We start from the raw sequence: 15,034 nt of genomic DNA, 5'->3' as shown, positions 1-15,034 counted from the left end.
TAATCAAACTGATCTGGGAAAGATTAAGACACTACCTCTGAGGCTGCACACATTTCCCTGACAACAAAGGAAATCTGCTAGGAGAAAAGTGGGCACATTTAGGAACCAATTAGGTTCATGTACTGACAGCAAAATGTGTAACTTACAAAGTCTTTAAACTGGAAAGCCCGCGGAAGGCACAATCAGCAATGTAGCTGACTTTGTTGTTCCCAATGTGCAGTGTATTCAGTAAGCTCAGGCCAAGGAAGCTTGAATCATCTAACCTTGATAAGTGATTGAAAGTTAGGTCCCTGTAAAGAAAAAAGAGAAAAACAACAAGAGCTTTTAGTTTTCAATTCAACACAATGATTCATTTTCCAAAAGACAGGTACTGTATGAGTTACACTAATCCTTACTTTTAAATTCTGCTTTAATAATACCCAAGTAAATATTTCTAATCTCAGTAATTAAAAAAAATACATTTTCTTTACTTGAAAATAACCATCATTGCTTTTGCCAATGTGACAAAGGACTGCAACAGCAGAATTGGCTTCAACTTATCACAAAAAATAAGACTAGGTTGCATGTGAAAAAAGCTGTCACCTTGGAAACTTTGTTATGAAAATTTCACAGATCAGTGGTAAGAAGCTCATGCCCTGGCATGATCCCTGCTCTCAAACCTGAGGAGAATAAAAGGCAACTCACAGCTCACTAAGCTTCTGGCAGAACTCCCAGGCATCAGGGCTGATCCTGTTGATGGCATTTTGGCTGAGATGAAGTTCCTGCAGCATCAGCAAGCCGTAAAGCCAGCCTTTGGTAATCTCTGTTAGGTTGTTATGGTCCAGCTGCCTACATTTACAGTAAGAATCAAAAGCAGGATCAAAGCTTCATTATCTAGTCTCTTCAAAGGGGACATATGATTACAACCTATTACATATTCCTAATGTTATTAGATGATCAGCTTTTGTTATATGAAGACACCAGCAAAGAAAAAAAAAAAACTATATATTCTTTTAATTTAGGTGCTTACAAATTTATGTACTTAGAAATTCTCGATCATATTACCTGAATCAAAACTGAATACTAAACTATAAATAAGATTGCTGATTTATGAGATTTTAACATAGGATTGCAAATAAGACCTACTGAATGTACACTAGCATTCTATGATCATACTACCTGAGTAGGGACTGTGATAAACAACACTTACAAAATTTCCATGTTGCTCAGCCCCCAGAAAGCTCCATCCATAAGTTTCATGACTCCATTTCTTTGCATTTTCAGAGACTTCAGAGCACCAAGCCCTTGGAATGTCAGCCCATCTATGTTTTTAATCTTGTTTCGGTTCAATTCACTGCATTGAGTATCACAAGAGTTAGCTTATATGACAATTAAATTCTGGAGGTAGTAATAAAATGTGTCATTACTACAATATAGTTAAACCAGTCAGTGTTCAATTACGTAGAGTGTTTTCAGTTTCTAAACATTTTTTTTTTTTTTGAGACGAAGTTTCGCTCTTGTTACCCAGGCTGGCACAACCCAGGCTGGCAACGGCACAATCTCGGCTCCCAGCAACCTCCACCTCCTGGGTTCAGGCAATTCTCCTGCCTCAGCCTCCCGAGTAGCTGGGACTACAGGCACGCGCCACCATGCTGAGCTAATTTTTATATTTTTAGTAGAGACAGGGTTTCACCATGTTGAGCAGGATGGTCTCGATCTCTTGACCTCGTGATCCACCCGCCTCAGTCTCCCAAAGTGCTGGGATTACAGGCGTGAGCCACCAAGCCCGGCCCTCCAAACATTTTTATTGCAAAGAATTTCAATTCGTTAAGCAGAAAGTGAATTTCCTACTGAAATGTGTCACGTGTTTTTGTAATAATAAAATACTGAAACTAGACTGCACTTTAATTTCTAAAGTCCTGTCCACTCAGTATAGACACAAACTAAGATTTGTTTTTAAACAATCCAGAATGAGATTATTAAATGTTATACTAAAACATGAAGTTTATCCTGTACAATCTGTTTACAAGTTTGTTACGATTATTCACCATTCTTTTTAGGTTTAATACTTTCTCTTTAAAGCAGTTCTCAGCCTTGGTTGCACACTGGACCCAACCTAGGAGTTTTAAAAATTTCTGAAGCCTAGATCTTACTCCCAGAGGTCCTATTATAATTGATCTAGGGTGTGGCCTGGGCAGCAAGATTTTTAAAAGCTCCCCAAGTGTTTGTAATGTGCAGCCAAGGTTGCACTATTGCAGGAGTCTGTTCACAGATTGTTCTACCATTATTAACGAGACAGATCTTTACAGCCACTTAAGCTATCAGAGCCTGCTGGAATTGCTGGTATTATTCTCATAAACCACAGCTGTTGAGAGACCCCGGATTTCTTCAGTGCCACAATGGCACTTTTGTACTGGTGTTGTTCAACGATTAGGCTGTTCGCTCTCTCAGTAACAATCTAACGTGTCTTGTCAAGCAGCAGCTGGCACTAGGTGACGTTTGAGGCTCTTTCCAATTTAGAGATTTTACAGCTCCAACTATCAAAGGAAAGGCGGCTACATCCTTGTCCCTAAACTCCTTTTGCCACATTGTAGATTGTAAGCAGTAGACACCAAGGGTTTGGAGGAGGTGAGAAACAGTATCTAAGAGGACATTTTACTTACAGGTGTTGCAGCTGGGGCAGTTTAAACATCTTGGGTGGGATAGCTGAGATTCGGTTCCTGTTCAGCTTTAACACAAGGAGAGTGTTGGCCAAACTGTCAAAATACCCAGGTTCCATTGACGTGACTCGGTTGCTGTTGAGATACCTGTTGAAAGTTTAAAGATGAGCTTCGCCTTCTGATTCATTTGCACATTAAAGTGGAGGCCATCTCTGTATTATTAAAGAGTCTCCAGGGAACCTAATCATCAGTGGAAACTTAAAATAATTACTCTTTAGGTCCTCAAGGACAGATATTGATTAAGATTCACACGTACTGCTGGGAAAAGAGTGATTAAATATATGATGGTTGCAAACATTTTTTTATAAATATCCACTTTTTATGACATTCATTTATTAATAAAACATAGCAATGGTCTGATTTTGATTGTTTTAAAAATGTGCACTTTTCATACTACCTTTTTTCTAATAAAAAATGTGTAATTCTCTGTAACCTAAAAATGTAAGAATAAACGGAAGATTTCATTCAAGCTTACAGCAAATTCCAAGTCAATAAATTATACTTTGGATCCATCAGTTATACTTTGGATTATACAATAAATTATACTTTGGATCCATCCATTATTATTTTTTCATTATAATATTTTCATTACAGGTGAAAGTTTTTGCTAAAGAAAACTTCACTTACAGATATTTGAGCTGGAGGGGTGGAAATGCAGTTTTGAGCTCTGAAATATTGTTGCTGCTAAGGTCCAAAGTTTCAAGGGATTGAAACTCTTTCAGATGTTCAGGTAGTATTTCAACAATTCTGTTTCCAGCCCTAGAATTAAAAAAAAGCACAGTTAGCAAGGTTAATAGTGCAACAATCTGAAAGAAGAAAAATACTTTCTACTCCTGACTGGGGTTCTTGGGAAATATGAAACTGACTAATCTAAACAGTACTTTTAAAAGTTGAAAAGCAATACCAAATTATAAATCATAATATTCAAATACATGAAAAATATTTCTGTGTAAATCTGGGGTACTGCTTAGCAGTTGTGGCTGTCTGAATGCTATGCATTTAAAGACAACAGTTTGATCTTCTTTATGCTATTTTTCACTTTTGAAAAAAATCTATTTTTATTTATTGTTATGTTTTGGAGACAGGATCTCACTCTGGCACCCAGGCTAGAGTGCAGTGGCTTACTCATAGCTCACAGCAGCTCAAACCCCTGAGCTCAAGGGATACTCCTGCCTCAGCCTCCAAGTAGCTAAGGCTATAGGTGAGTGCCACTTCACCTCACTAAGTTTTGTACAGTGAGGGTTTCACTATGTCGTCTAGGCTGGTCTCAACTCCTGGCCTCAGGCAATCCTCCAGCCTCATCCTCCAAAAGTGCTAGGATTACAGTTGTGAGCCACCACACCTCGCTATTTTTCTGAACAGCTCTTCTCCCTTTTCCCCTTATTAGATGGTATAGGAAATGCACAACACCAATGTGGCACACCTGACACTGATAAGTTAATTCCCTATTCCTTCTTCTTGATTCCTAATCTATTTCTAATTCTTCTCTTAAAAAGTGCCCATATGACAGGTGCCATTGAATTTAAAATACTTGTCAGATTGAGATTTTTTCGAATCATGCGAGAGAAATCCACTTTTCTTTAAGAAACAGCAAGTTTCAAGGAACTGCCACAGTCTTCAATAGCAGTGAATATGCCCCAGGGCTTTCAATAGTAAAAAGTATCACATAAGAGCACTCCAGTTTGAATAATCCCTTGGCATAATTAGATCAAAACATGTTTTACATTAAAAGTCTTAAACATCAGACCGTGATGTCCAGTATGGAAGTCACTAGCCACAAGAGGCTCTTTACATTTAAATTAATTCAAATTAAATGCTAATTTAGCTCCTTAGTCACAGTAGCCACATTTCCAGTGCTCAATAGCCATATACTCCTGGTAGCTATCAAATGGTACAGCACACATACAGAATGCTTCTACCAATTGTGTAAAGTTCTGTTGGTGTTACACTGAACAAATGGAAAGGAACAAAAACAGGGAGAAAAAGAGGCCATTCCAAACCTCTTAAAAAGTCATCAATACAGTAACTCCTGAAGGAAAATGCAGCATTAAATGACAATTTTGTCAGAAAACAGCAATCAAACAGATGTGCAAGCTATCTTAATTGTCATAGTAGATCAGGTAGTTTGGACTTTTTTAGACCAGCTTTTGGCGGGGGAAAATAACGGCAAGGTAGAAAGCATACCTACAAATCTTAGAAAGGTCTCCTCTTTACAATGCAAGGAACAGTGAAGCAATCTGAATGCTCTAAACAGAATTCTGTCTTATACAAGTCACACACTGGTGTTTGTACAGGATCTGAAGTTAATCTTCAATTGAGAAGAAAACCTACAAAATATACTTTGTGTATTTTTTTTTGTACCCAAAACTGGATTTCTATGGTGTTCTTAGTGTGTTAAGCTCTTCTGCATTATTATAACTCATCAGTCTCTCACTATCTCAGGAGGTTCCCAAGTGAGGTGTACCTCTTACATGTTTTCACAAAATCCTGTGCTGCATGCTCACATAGCACTTACACCACTGGTCTTCTCTGCCATCCTGAGATATTCTCAGAAGCAGAATTCTCTATCACTCCTAGAATGTGTATAAAATCCAATAATGCTGAGGATCGATTAAGTGCCAAGCCCTATGCTCAACACTTTTCATAGAGTATGCCCTTTAATCATAGTAAAATTTCTCTGGTACAGACATTCCAAAACATTTTAAAACTAGGCTTTTCACCTAACAAGTTCAAGCATTCCCGAGCCAACTCAAAGAATAAGCCCGGACTGTTCCTAAAGCAATCCCTTAAGGCTTCTTTCATAGAATACAGAGTATGAAAGATATTCTGGCATTTAATTTCTCATACAGATGGGAACCTCCCTTGAAAAGGCTGCTACTTCCCACCTTGCAAAAATGCTGAACTTCTGGTTTTAAACTGATCTGGGAATCTACTCTGGCTCACTGAGCCATCATCATGCCAACACTAAGAATGTACCAGAACGGAGCCCCAGGGCCTGCACGAGTTCAGCATCTACCAGAGTTAAGATGGCTGACTTCCTGTCAGGTGCCATCTTCTTCACAAGAGAATAATAAAGGGAGAAAACAGGCTATACATTTTATCTTTAAACAACAACTTAAGAAAGCTTCTCGAAATATTGTTAAAACCCTTCTGCACAGTATTTTTACGGACTGTGGGTGGACTGTCTTTTTCCAACTTTAAAGTCCAAGTCATCAGAAAATCTAATGTCAGGTAACTAGCACAGACAATGCGTATCTTAAGAGTTGAACTTTATGATGATAATAAAGTTTAAAAACAAGAGACAATCCAGCAGTCCTATGTACAAGTCACAAATGAATCTCAAGCCCTTCAGATTCCCACAAAGTTTAACAGACTTTTGTTTAGAGTCAAGTCAGCCATGACCTCTGCTTTTGACCATTTCCCACATCTGGATTCGCCTGTGTATAAACTCCTTGATCTAGCTGTGAGGTACAGGGTAATGCAAGTGAGACAATTAGTCAATTCCTAGGTCCCGGAGATGGATTCCATCCAAGAGACAAGCCACAAGGCCTTAGGGTCAGGGTGTGTGGGTTAAATAAAACCACACTGCTCTAGGGGACAAAAGTTTTCTCTTAAATGCATAATCCAAATGTTTGCATTAGCAGGATGTCCTCCTACAAACACTGCAGTCGCTCTCAAGTGCCCCTTTCTCTATCCCCTCCCCCATCCCTAGCCCTATCTCCCTTCAAACTCTGCATCTGGTTTTGGTCCCCAGGCTGTCTGCAGCAAGCAAAGCTACATTTGTATTTACCAACAACAAAAACAGAACACTCAGCTATGGATGTGTGCAGTAAATAAAGCAAATTAGTTTGGGGGCTAGGGAGCCCCACAGGTGTCTATCATGTTGGTCAAATAAGGCTACAAGTTAGATAACAGACCATACAATCTTTGGTTTATATATTCGTTTGTTTATAAGGTAATTATGAACAAGGTATTAAAACTGCCAATTACTTGAGTGACGAATAAAATTTTCCTTGCAGTAAAAGTATGTTCCAGCCAAAGCCAGCAATTTCCTGAACTGCACACCTCCTAAACTGCAGTGTGAAAGTGCTCAGTTATAGATGGAGTGTGCACAGTGCTGTCTTTGTCAGCACCACTTCTTAGCACAAAAATCCCTTACAACTGCCAGAATAATAGTCCCTGTATCACAAAAATGTAAATCTGTCCTAATGGAACTGAATTAAATCCAAATACCCACTTCTTATTAGCTCTCAGACTAACTGGCAAATAACCACCTGATATATACCATACCAATTTAAAACAAAACAAAAAACAAAACAAAAACTTGCTTTGTATCATGAAGAGGGCTAAAAATGGGAGACAACTACCTTAAAAAACTAAATTAAAAAACCTTTTTTATCATCTAAAACCCTCAAAAAAAAAAAACATATTTCACACAAATGGTCAAAAATATCTACTTTTAGAAGACAAAGATTCAACTCAACTCCAGCTTTAATTTTTCTCCAAATAGGAATAAATGCCAAACTTGATCAACACATTAAAAGGCACTGTAGTTACTTAATATTTCTGGCAGGAAATGTGCAATGCTTACACAAAAATAAAACTCTGAATACCTTTTTCCATTACTTAATGTGGAAATACCATCTTTCCATTGTTCAAAATTCACAAAATGAACTGAAAATATTGGAAGGTGTTTCAGCCTCATACAAATCCATCTTACAGACTAGGAATATTCTGGTCTTCTATGTTTTTTGATAGTACAGGGAGTTCCACAGTTAAATAATTTCTGAAGTGAAGTATAATTAGTTCCTTGTGGACACACAGACCTGGGGACTTGGGCTGGTCAGGAACACCAGATGGTTCCCTCAGGCTTTTAAGAGGCCACTGGAAAAACAGGAGTCCCAGGTATTTCGGCCTCAGCTTCTTGGGTCCAATGAAAATGGTTTCATTTTGTTGCCAATTTCACTTTTCAGCCATCTTTGCCAAATACCTTTAAAATGCAGAGGCAAACATGGCTTACCATTTTCATCTGATGTTACGTAACTCTGAGAGTGCTGGAGTGCTTCATGAATAAGATGGACATGCCCCTTGACCGCACAGAGCTTAAAGTCTAGTGGGGAGAGCAGCGGGCAATACAGGGAGCCGTCCACAGTGTGGTAAGTGCAGCGACAGGAAAGAAGAGTGGGCAGTGGAAGCAGTGGACAGACTTCTCTACAGTAGTAGAGAGAGTGTTGGGGATCAGCAAAACCTCCCAAAGAAAGGGAAGAAACAGCCACACTGAGATCTGTGGGATGAGTTAGCTCAGCAATGGACAGAAGCAGCTAGTGCTCCAAGCAGAGGCAAAGACTTGGGCAGGTGAGAGCAGACCAAGTCTTCCTTTGAGGAAATGAAGGAATGCTTCATGGTGGAGTACAGAGTGCATGGGTGGAGACTGGAGAAAAAAGAGGCTCAAGAGTAAGGCCACTGGATGATGAGAGCAGTCAAGTTGGGCCCTGAAACCACGTCAGGTATTTGGCCTTTATCTCAAGATCAACTGTGGGGAGGGGGCCAGAGGATGTTGAATGACAGGGTGACAATATCACATGTACATTGTAGAATGGCTACTCTGGTGGCTGTGGGTAGAAAGACTGGGAGGAGGAGGGCAAGATCAGGTGCAAGGGTACCAGCAGGAGGCTCCTACTCCATGCAGGACAGATGACAGCATGACGATGGGCTACCTCAATGCCCAGTTGGGGGGTGAGGCACCACACTTCCTCTGGTTTCCAGGGCACACACTGTGTCTTCTCCTTCGCTGACATACAGGCTCAGCTCTTTCAGCTCTGCAGCCTCTGGCCACAAGGACCCAGTTCAGCTCTACTGGAGTTCTCATTCACTATCCATTACCATTGCATTTGGTGTTTCTGATATGGGAGGTTTTCTAAGACATAGGGTTCAGACTAGGGTTCCCCTTTGTTCAGGTATGAGATGCTACTGCCCGGAACAGTCCAATACTGGCATTTTAATTTGTCTGTAATCACTAAGAAAATAGATGAGTGCTTATTCTCACATAAGAACTGTGCTAGTTTGTTCTGATACTGTTAACACCTGCCTTGAATCTAAATCTGTACCAAATTAACAACAGCAAACTATAACTTATGAGGTTAGTGATATGACCACTTAGTGTGATGACTGCTTCTACTTCTTGATTCACTGTATCTCCAGAAAGCATAAGTGTCTCAAAAGAACCTTCATGCTCTCTTAAGTGGATATAAATGGTGTTAGTTTAATTCCAGGGTCTGAAAGGAGAACCACAGAGTGAAATAGTCTTTGTTAGTGAGGAACCAGAATATCAGGTTTTCTCACACTGGAATTCCTAAACCAATCGAAGTGTAGCTTCCTTTTGAATAAGAGATATCTGTCAATAGTTTTAGCTGTCACCTACCTAGTACACAAGATAACAGGCAGCTTAAGACCTTGCAGCTGTGATGTGTAAGGACATGCAATCTAGGCAATTTAGAGAAGGTAACTGCATGCAGCATTTTCCTTTAAGAGGATGTGTGCACTGAAATTTAAAGCGAAGACATTTTTTATGTTTGCAATGCCATCTTTTCTTAGAATGCATGACTAACCACATCCCATAAGTCCAATTCAGTGACTGCAACTAACAAATTGCTGAATCTGTGGTCATTCCATTTAAACGACCATCAAGCAAGCAGATTAAATGTATTGACTGGTACGGTTAAGCCTGGCCCCAAGGAAATACTAATTTCTACATATAACTTGCAAACAACCAGCTTAGCACCATTTATAAAGGAATTATAAACTGTTAAAGAAAACATTACATTTTGCAAACACATTACAGGTCACTCATATTTCCAACAATAACCCCCACTCCCCTCCAAAAAGTTTCCTTCAAAACTATCTTGGCTGGAATAACTAGCACCCCATAATATCAGGCTACTTTTAACAGAAATCTGGCAAGCAAAAAATTCTTCTCATACAGATAAAAAAATAAAATAAACTGTCTCTGCTCATCTCTTTTCTAAAAAGATAATTAAGGTTTCATTAAAAGAACACATGTTTAGACCTGTCCATTGGTACTGCGGCATCAAAGAGCAAAGCCAACTGAGGAAACTTTCGCAAGGAGACAGATTCTTGATGAAGAATTAAGGACACTAACCAGAAAACGAGCCCTGGTATAAGAAGCAAAGAGTCAGTTCTTTCACCAAAAAGCCATGACAACCTAAAATATAATTATCCTTTGGTTCACAAACATAATAAAGATGGCCACATGTTAATATTTTAATATTGAGGTCCTGCAATAATCAGTGTCCTAGTCACGAACCAGTCATAACATGTTAAAAATGAAGAGAGAAATATGACCCAATCTCCGTGGTGCATGCACGTAATTCCAGCTACTTGGAAGGCTGAGGTGGGAGGATCACTTAAGGCCAGGAGTTCAAAGCCAGCCTAAGCAACACAGCAAGACCCTGTTTCCTAACAGCAACAACAACAACAACAACAAAATCAGTAAAAGAAATAGAAGTCAAAAGCCCATTCACGCCACACACAAAACAGCCCTGCTTTGATCCTCAAGTATAAATTCAATCTAGTCCTTTATGTAAATGGAAACTCAAAAAGCAAATCCTCGAAGACAACAGGCTAAAGAAGACATTGAAAAATTATTTTAATCTGAATTAATTTATGTACAATAACAATTGACTCTACTTTGATTTAGTAAATTTTAAAAATGTTTCTATTTCTTTTTTGAGGTAGTCACATGTCAGACCACTGATGTGGTTTGAGTCTCCCCTACTAGCTTGTGATTTACTTCTGAGTGGAAAGAAGTAAGAAGATTCTAATTTATCTCTAGGTCCCCAGAGCTTAGGACAAAATGAATGGGTTCAAGACCCCAGAGTGAACAAGCTAGAGTCCAGACACTCTAGATCAGCTAGAGAATGCACCCTAAGGAGTTATCTTAGCAATTGCTCAAAATGCATATAAACATCAGAAATGAGAATGTCCATTACTGCTGCCAGTCGGAAAGTGTAAACATAAAACTGTGATACTTTACATTAATCAACCTACTGATCAGATCTGACACAGTAACTCAAACTACAGCTCCCCAGAGAGATGATTTTGATTCTATTCCTGGTTCTATGTCTTATCTACCATATTTTATGAACCTTAGTTTTCTCACCTGTAAACAGAGGAAAGATCATTTTAAAATGATCTTCCAGCTCTACTGAGTTGTGACTCTAGATCTGGATGACAAACACTGCAAATGGCCAGATTTGCTGCAGAAAAGTCATACGACTGCATCACGTAAAAATTGTAGCCTCTTGTAGAACCTACCCTCCCTCTTGGGAGCTTTTTTCACCTCTCTCCTCCTGCGAGCCCCATTACCTGGATGCCTAGTCTTCTTCTTTCTTGGTTTACTCCTTCATTTTCCTGGGGTCTATCTTCCATTAGTTTTGCAAGAAACCATGTATAAAAACTATCACTTCAGGTTTGGAAATATCTTTACAGGACTGACAATTTGGGTGTGTATACTTCAAGTTATTAATCTTTTTCTCTTAGGATTTTGAAGACACTGCTCATGGATGATGCCAGCATAGGGAGCCAGAGGCCATTCTGACTCTCTGCGCCAGTGTTTTGCAAACTTCAGCACACATCAGAATTGGTGGGCAGGGGCTTCTGGAAGCCCAAACTGTTAAGCCCACACCTTCAGGGCTTCTGTTTCACTGGGTGTGGGTAGGGACTAAGAAAGCTGTATTTCTACCATGTTCCCAGCTGATGGTGTCAAGATGGAAGCACAGTCCTCACAGGACCATCTCTGCCTTCTTTTCATTGAGATGTCACTCAGTAGGTCTGTTCAATCCAGAAATCTATATTCCTCAGTTCCAGGAAATTCTGTTGTATCTTTCATAATTTCCTCCTTTCCACTTCCAGTGATGTCTCTTTGTGAAATTCCAGTTAGATAGGTGTTAGATTTTCTAGTTCATCTTCCTATTTTCTCATTTTTTTCCTGCCCTGATTTCCAGTCCTTTGTTTTCCGGTTTTTTTCTGAGAGAGTTTTTCAACTTTCTCACATTTTTATTACCTTTTCAAAGCGTCTGGTATTTTTTAACTTTTCTGAATATTCCTTTAAGTTTTTTTTTTTCGCCATGTTTTTCTAGTTTTGTGGACACAGTACCTTCTCTTTTCTCTCCAAAGGTATTAGATTTGTTTCGATCTTCCTTTCTTCTTCCATTTGTCTCTAATTCTCATTCCTCATTTGTTTCAGACTGTGATTTCATTGTTAGAATGTTCTTCAAAAGTCTGATGATCACTGGGTACTCATTCCTACTTAATAAAAAGCAGCACTAAAAGCCTCCCGAGGGCTGTGTGTGGTATGGGCTTGCTGAATGGTGAGTGCCAGCACAGATGAATGAGGGACCTATCTTAGGACGGAATGGCCACATGTCAGTTTCTGTGCATCTTCTCGCAAATTCTCCAACCTCCAGTCTGGTGAGTACAGCTTGACTGCTACCATCTGGGAAGGCTAACAGGAAATAAACTGAGGGGAGAGGGCATTGTCTTCAGTATTCACATTTGACTTAATTTTCCTGATTTCAGAAGACGTTGCCCTCAAACATCACCCCCTTCACAGCTGGGCTTGTGTCCTGAATGCCAGAGACTTCCTATTTAAGCTCTCCCAAAATTAAATTTCCAGATCTCAGTGTCATGGGAAAGGTAGTTACTGGGCTTTAAGTTTTGGAGAAGAAATCTGGAGAGGTCTGGTTAGTTCTATTTTCCTATTCAAAAGTTTTAACCAATCCTGTTTTCAGTCCTACTCTGCACTCCCATCTTTATAGCTTCTGAGTTCCTAAGCCACTTTGAGGTTCTGAAACACCTTTTTTTTTTTTTTTAAGGATCAACTTCACTTTTTCTCTCTTTTAAGTCAGTTACAATTTATCCATTTGCTTGCAAAATTTGTATGGCATCTTTCATTTGGACTGCATCCTCTATTCGTGTTCTCTATTTTCTCTTTGCTCCTGTTGGTATACACTTTTTTACTCCTTTACTTTTGTTTTAAAGGGATTGTAGAAAAGAGCAGAGTGAAATGAATGCACTCAGTCCATCATGCTTAATAGCAAGTCTTCAACAGATATTCAATGACTAAAACCAGTTTTTCTCTAAACACCAAAATAAAACCGTTATAAACTGTAGTCTGTTTTACAGAAAAAAAAAAAATCAGGTTGGATCTGTATATTTTTAAAATTCGCCTACATAAAGAATTTTCACTTCAGATGATAGTACAAACTAAAAAACACTACATCAGTTATCATATAGATGACTGATTCCATATAAACACATCAAGTTAAATTACCTGATAGGAATGGTTCACAGACCAATGGACTAGAATGCAGACACAGAGTAGCTTTACTTCACCCAAGTATTTATCTTGTCCTTGTGAATAAGACATAGAAAATGTGGTGACAATTATCATACAGGCAGGTGAGTTCACATCCCTTGTTTTTATTCAGACTGACATTAACCTTTAGGGAAACAGCTAGTGGCAGCTACTGTGACCCTATGCTGTCGACATTTGTATGAACATAGAGACGTGAATGATCAAGTGCAAATGCCACAGAACTAAAAGTGTAATTCATATATTAGATGAATCGTGATCCAAACCTCTCCAAGCAATTAATGCTCAAAAAGCAAGATGAGAATTGAGCTGGGATAAGGCAGTGTTTCGAATTTTTAATCAAGTTTTTTTTTTTTTTTTTTTTTTGAGATGGAGTTTCGCTCTTGTTACCCAGGCTGGAGTGCAATGGCACGATCTCGGCTCACCGCAACCTCCGCCTCCTGGGTTCAGGCAATTCTCCTGCCTCAGCCTCCTGAGTAGCTGGGATTACAGGCACGTGCCACCATGCCCAGCTAATTTTTTGTATTTTTAGTAGAGACGGGGTTTCACCATGTTGACCAGGATGGTCTCGATCTCTTGACCTCGTGATCCACCCGCCTCAGCTTCCCAAAGTGTTGGGATACAGGCTTGAGCCACCGCGCCCGGCCTTTAATCAAGTATTTTTACAAGACCTATTTGAAAGCAATTCTTACGTGAAGTGACAACAAGCTCAGTGACATCCGCTGACCACAAACTCAGTATGAGTCAATAATATAACATGGTGTTTAAAATGCTATTATAGTCTTAAGCTTCATTAATGTCCAGTATTCTGGTTGAGAGATGGCCCCACCATATTCTGTATAAGTCGGACCACATCTCAGATATCTTGTTCTGGGCACTGTGTTTCTACTGTCAGGACAGAAAGATATGTGGTGGGAGGACTTTAAGTCTCTAGACCTGCATTTTCCAGTATAACAGCCACTAGTTATGAGTGGCTATTTAAATTTACACTAAAAATTCAAAACCTGGGTCACGCTAGCCACATTTCAAGTGTCCAATACTCACTTGACTAGTGGCTACCACCATGTGCAGCACAGATACAGAACATTTCCATCATTGCAGAAAGTCCCACTGGACAGAACTTGTCTATACCCATGCTATACAAGAAATGGGAATGAGAATTATGAGCCAGGAGAAGGGAAGGTTTTAAAAAAATCTTATATTTTAAGTTTGATGCAGAAAAGAGAATTATGAGTAATTATTAATTATAATCAAAAGTAATTATTCTGCATAATTTAGAATTATGCAGAAAAGATAAGTTGTGCTCTCTAGCACACAGAGTTATGACAACAGGTAGAAGCTGTGGAAGGGCAGAGCTCTGCTTAATATATAAAAAGTCCTAGCAATTAGAATTAGTCACTATGGAAAGGCTGTTCGCCAGGAATGAGCTTTTGTTCTTACAAGTGATGAAGGAGAGGGAGGTCAGACAACCTCCCTTCCAGGGATTTCTCCATGGAGAGAAATGTCTCTACCGATTCCAAGTTACTAGGATTATGTAACAGCACACTAAACTATCAACGAATGGGTTATAACCAGTTATATAATATAGCAAGCTGTTCCTAACTCCTTTCACCCTTTAAAATATACAGGGGGAGTACACTGGGGAAATTAAGACAAGAAAGGCCACAGGAGAATAAGAAAAAGAGAGATTTATACAATTAATCAACTACTTCCCTGAGTCTGCAAACATCCATTCATCTTTAAAGAACTGTCCTCTATCCTACGTTGATACCTCATGTGGGATCACAAAACATCTTATTCTTAAAAAAAAAATAAATCCTCATTTTGATTCTATTTTATAATTTCTTATTTTAAAAATGGTTAAAATCGCTCGTGCATTGTAAAACTGACAGTCGAAGTATGCCATGTTTATCCTATACTGTATAATACCTGCAGCATGAAT

General features: G+C 39.1%; 1 protein-coding gene across 3 annotated transcripts in view; it reads right to left on the bottom strand.

The window, feature by feature from the left end:
- LRIG3 (leucine rich repeats and immunoglobulin like domains 3) overlaps window positions 1-15,034 on the bottom strand; it is a 48,530-nt gene that overhangs the window by 16,451 nt on the left and 17,045 nt on the right. For all 3 annotated transcript variants that reach the window (XM_054238336.2, XM_009004128.5, XM_009004129.5), the window contains 5 exons: window positions 3,327-3,458; window positions 2,643-2,786; window positions 1,190-1,333; window positions 685-828; window positions 147-290 (listed from right to left, as the gene is read on the bottom strand). In XM_054238336.2, coding sequence (XP_054094311.2) covers window positions 147-290; window positions 685-828; window positions 1,190-1,333; window positions 2,643-2,786; window positions 3,327-3,458 — 708 coding nt within the window. The remainder of the gene's footprint in view (window positions 1-146; window positions 291-684; window positions 829-1,189; window positions 1,334-2,642; window positions 2,787-3,326; window positions 3,459-15,034) is intronic.

Source organism: Callithrix jacchus, chromosome 9 (genome assembly GCF_049354715.1).
Source record: "Callithrix jacchus isolate 240 chromosome 9, calJac240_pri, whole genome shotgun sequence".
NCBI classification, from domain to species: Eukaryota; Metazoa; Chordata; class Mammalia; order Primates; family Cebidae; genus Callithrix; species Callithrix jacchus.
Note: the sequence above shows the minus strand (reverse complement) of the source record. Positions and strands in the feature narration are given on the sequence as shown.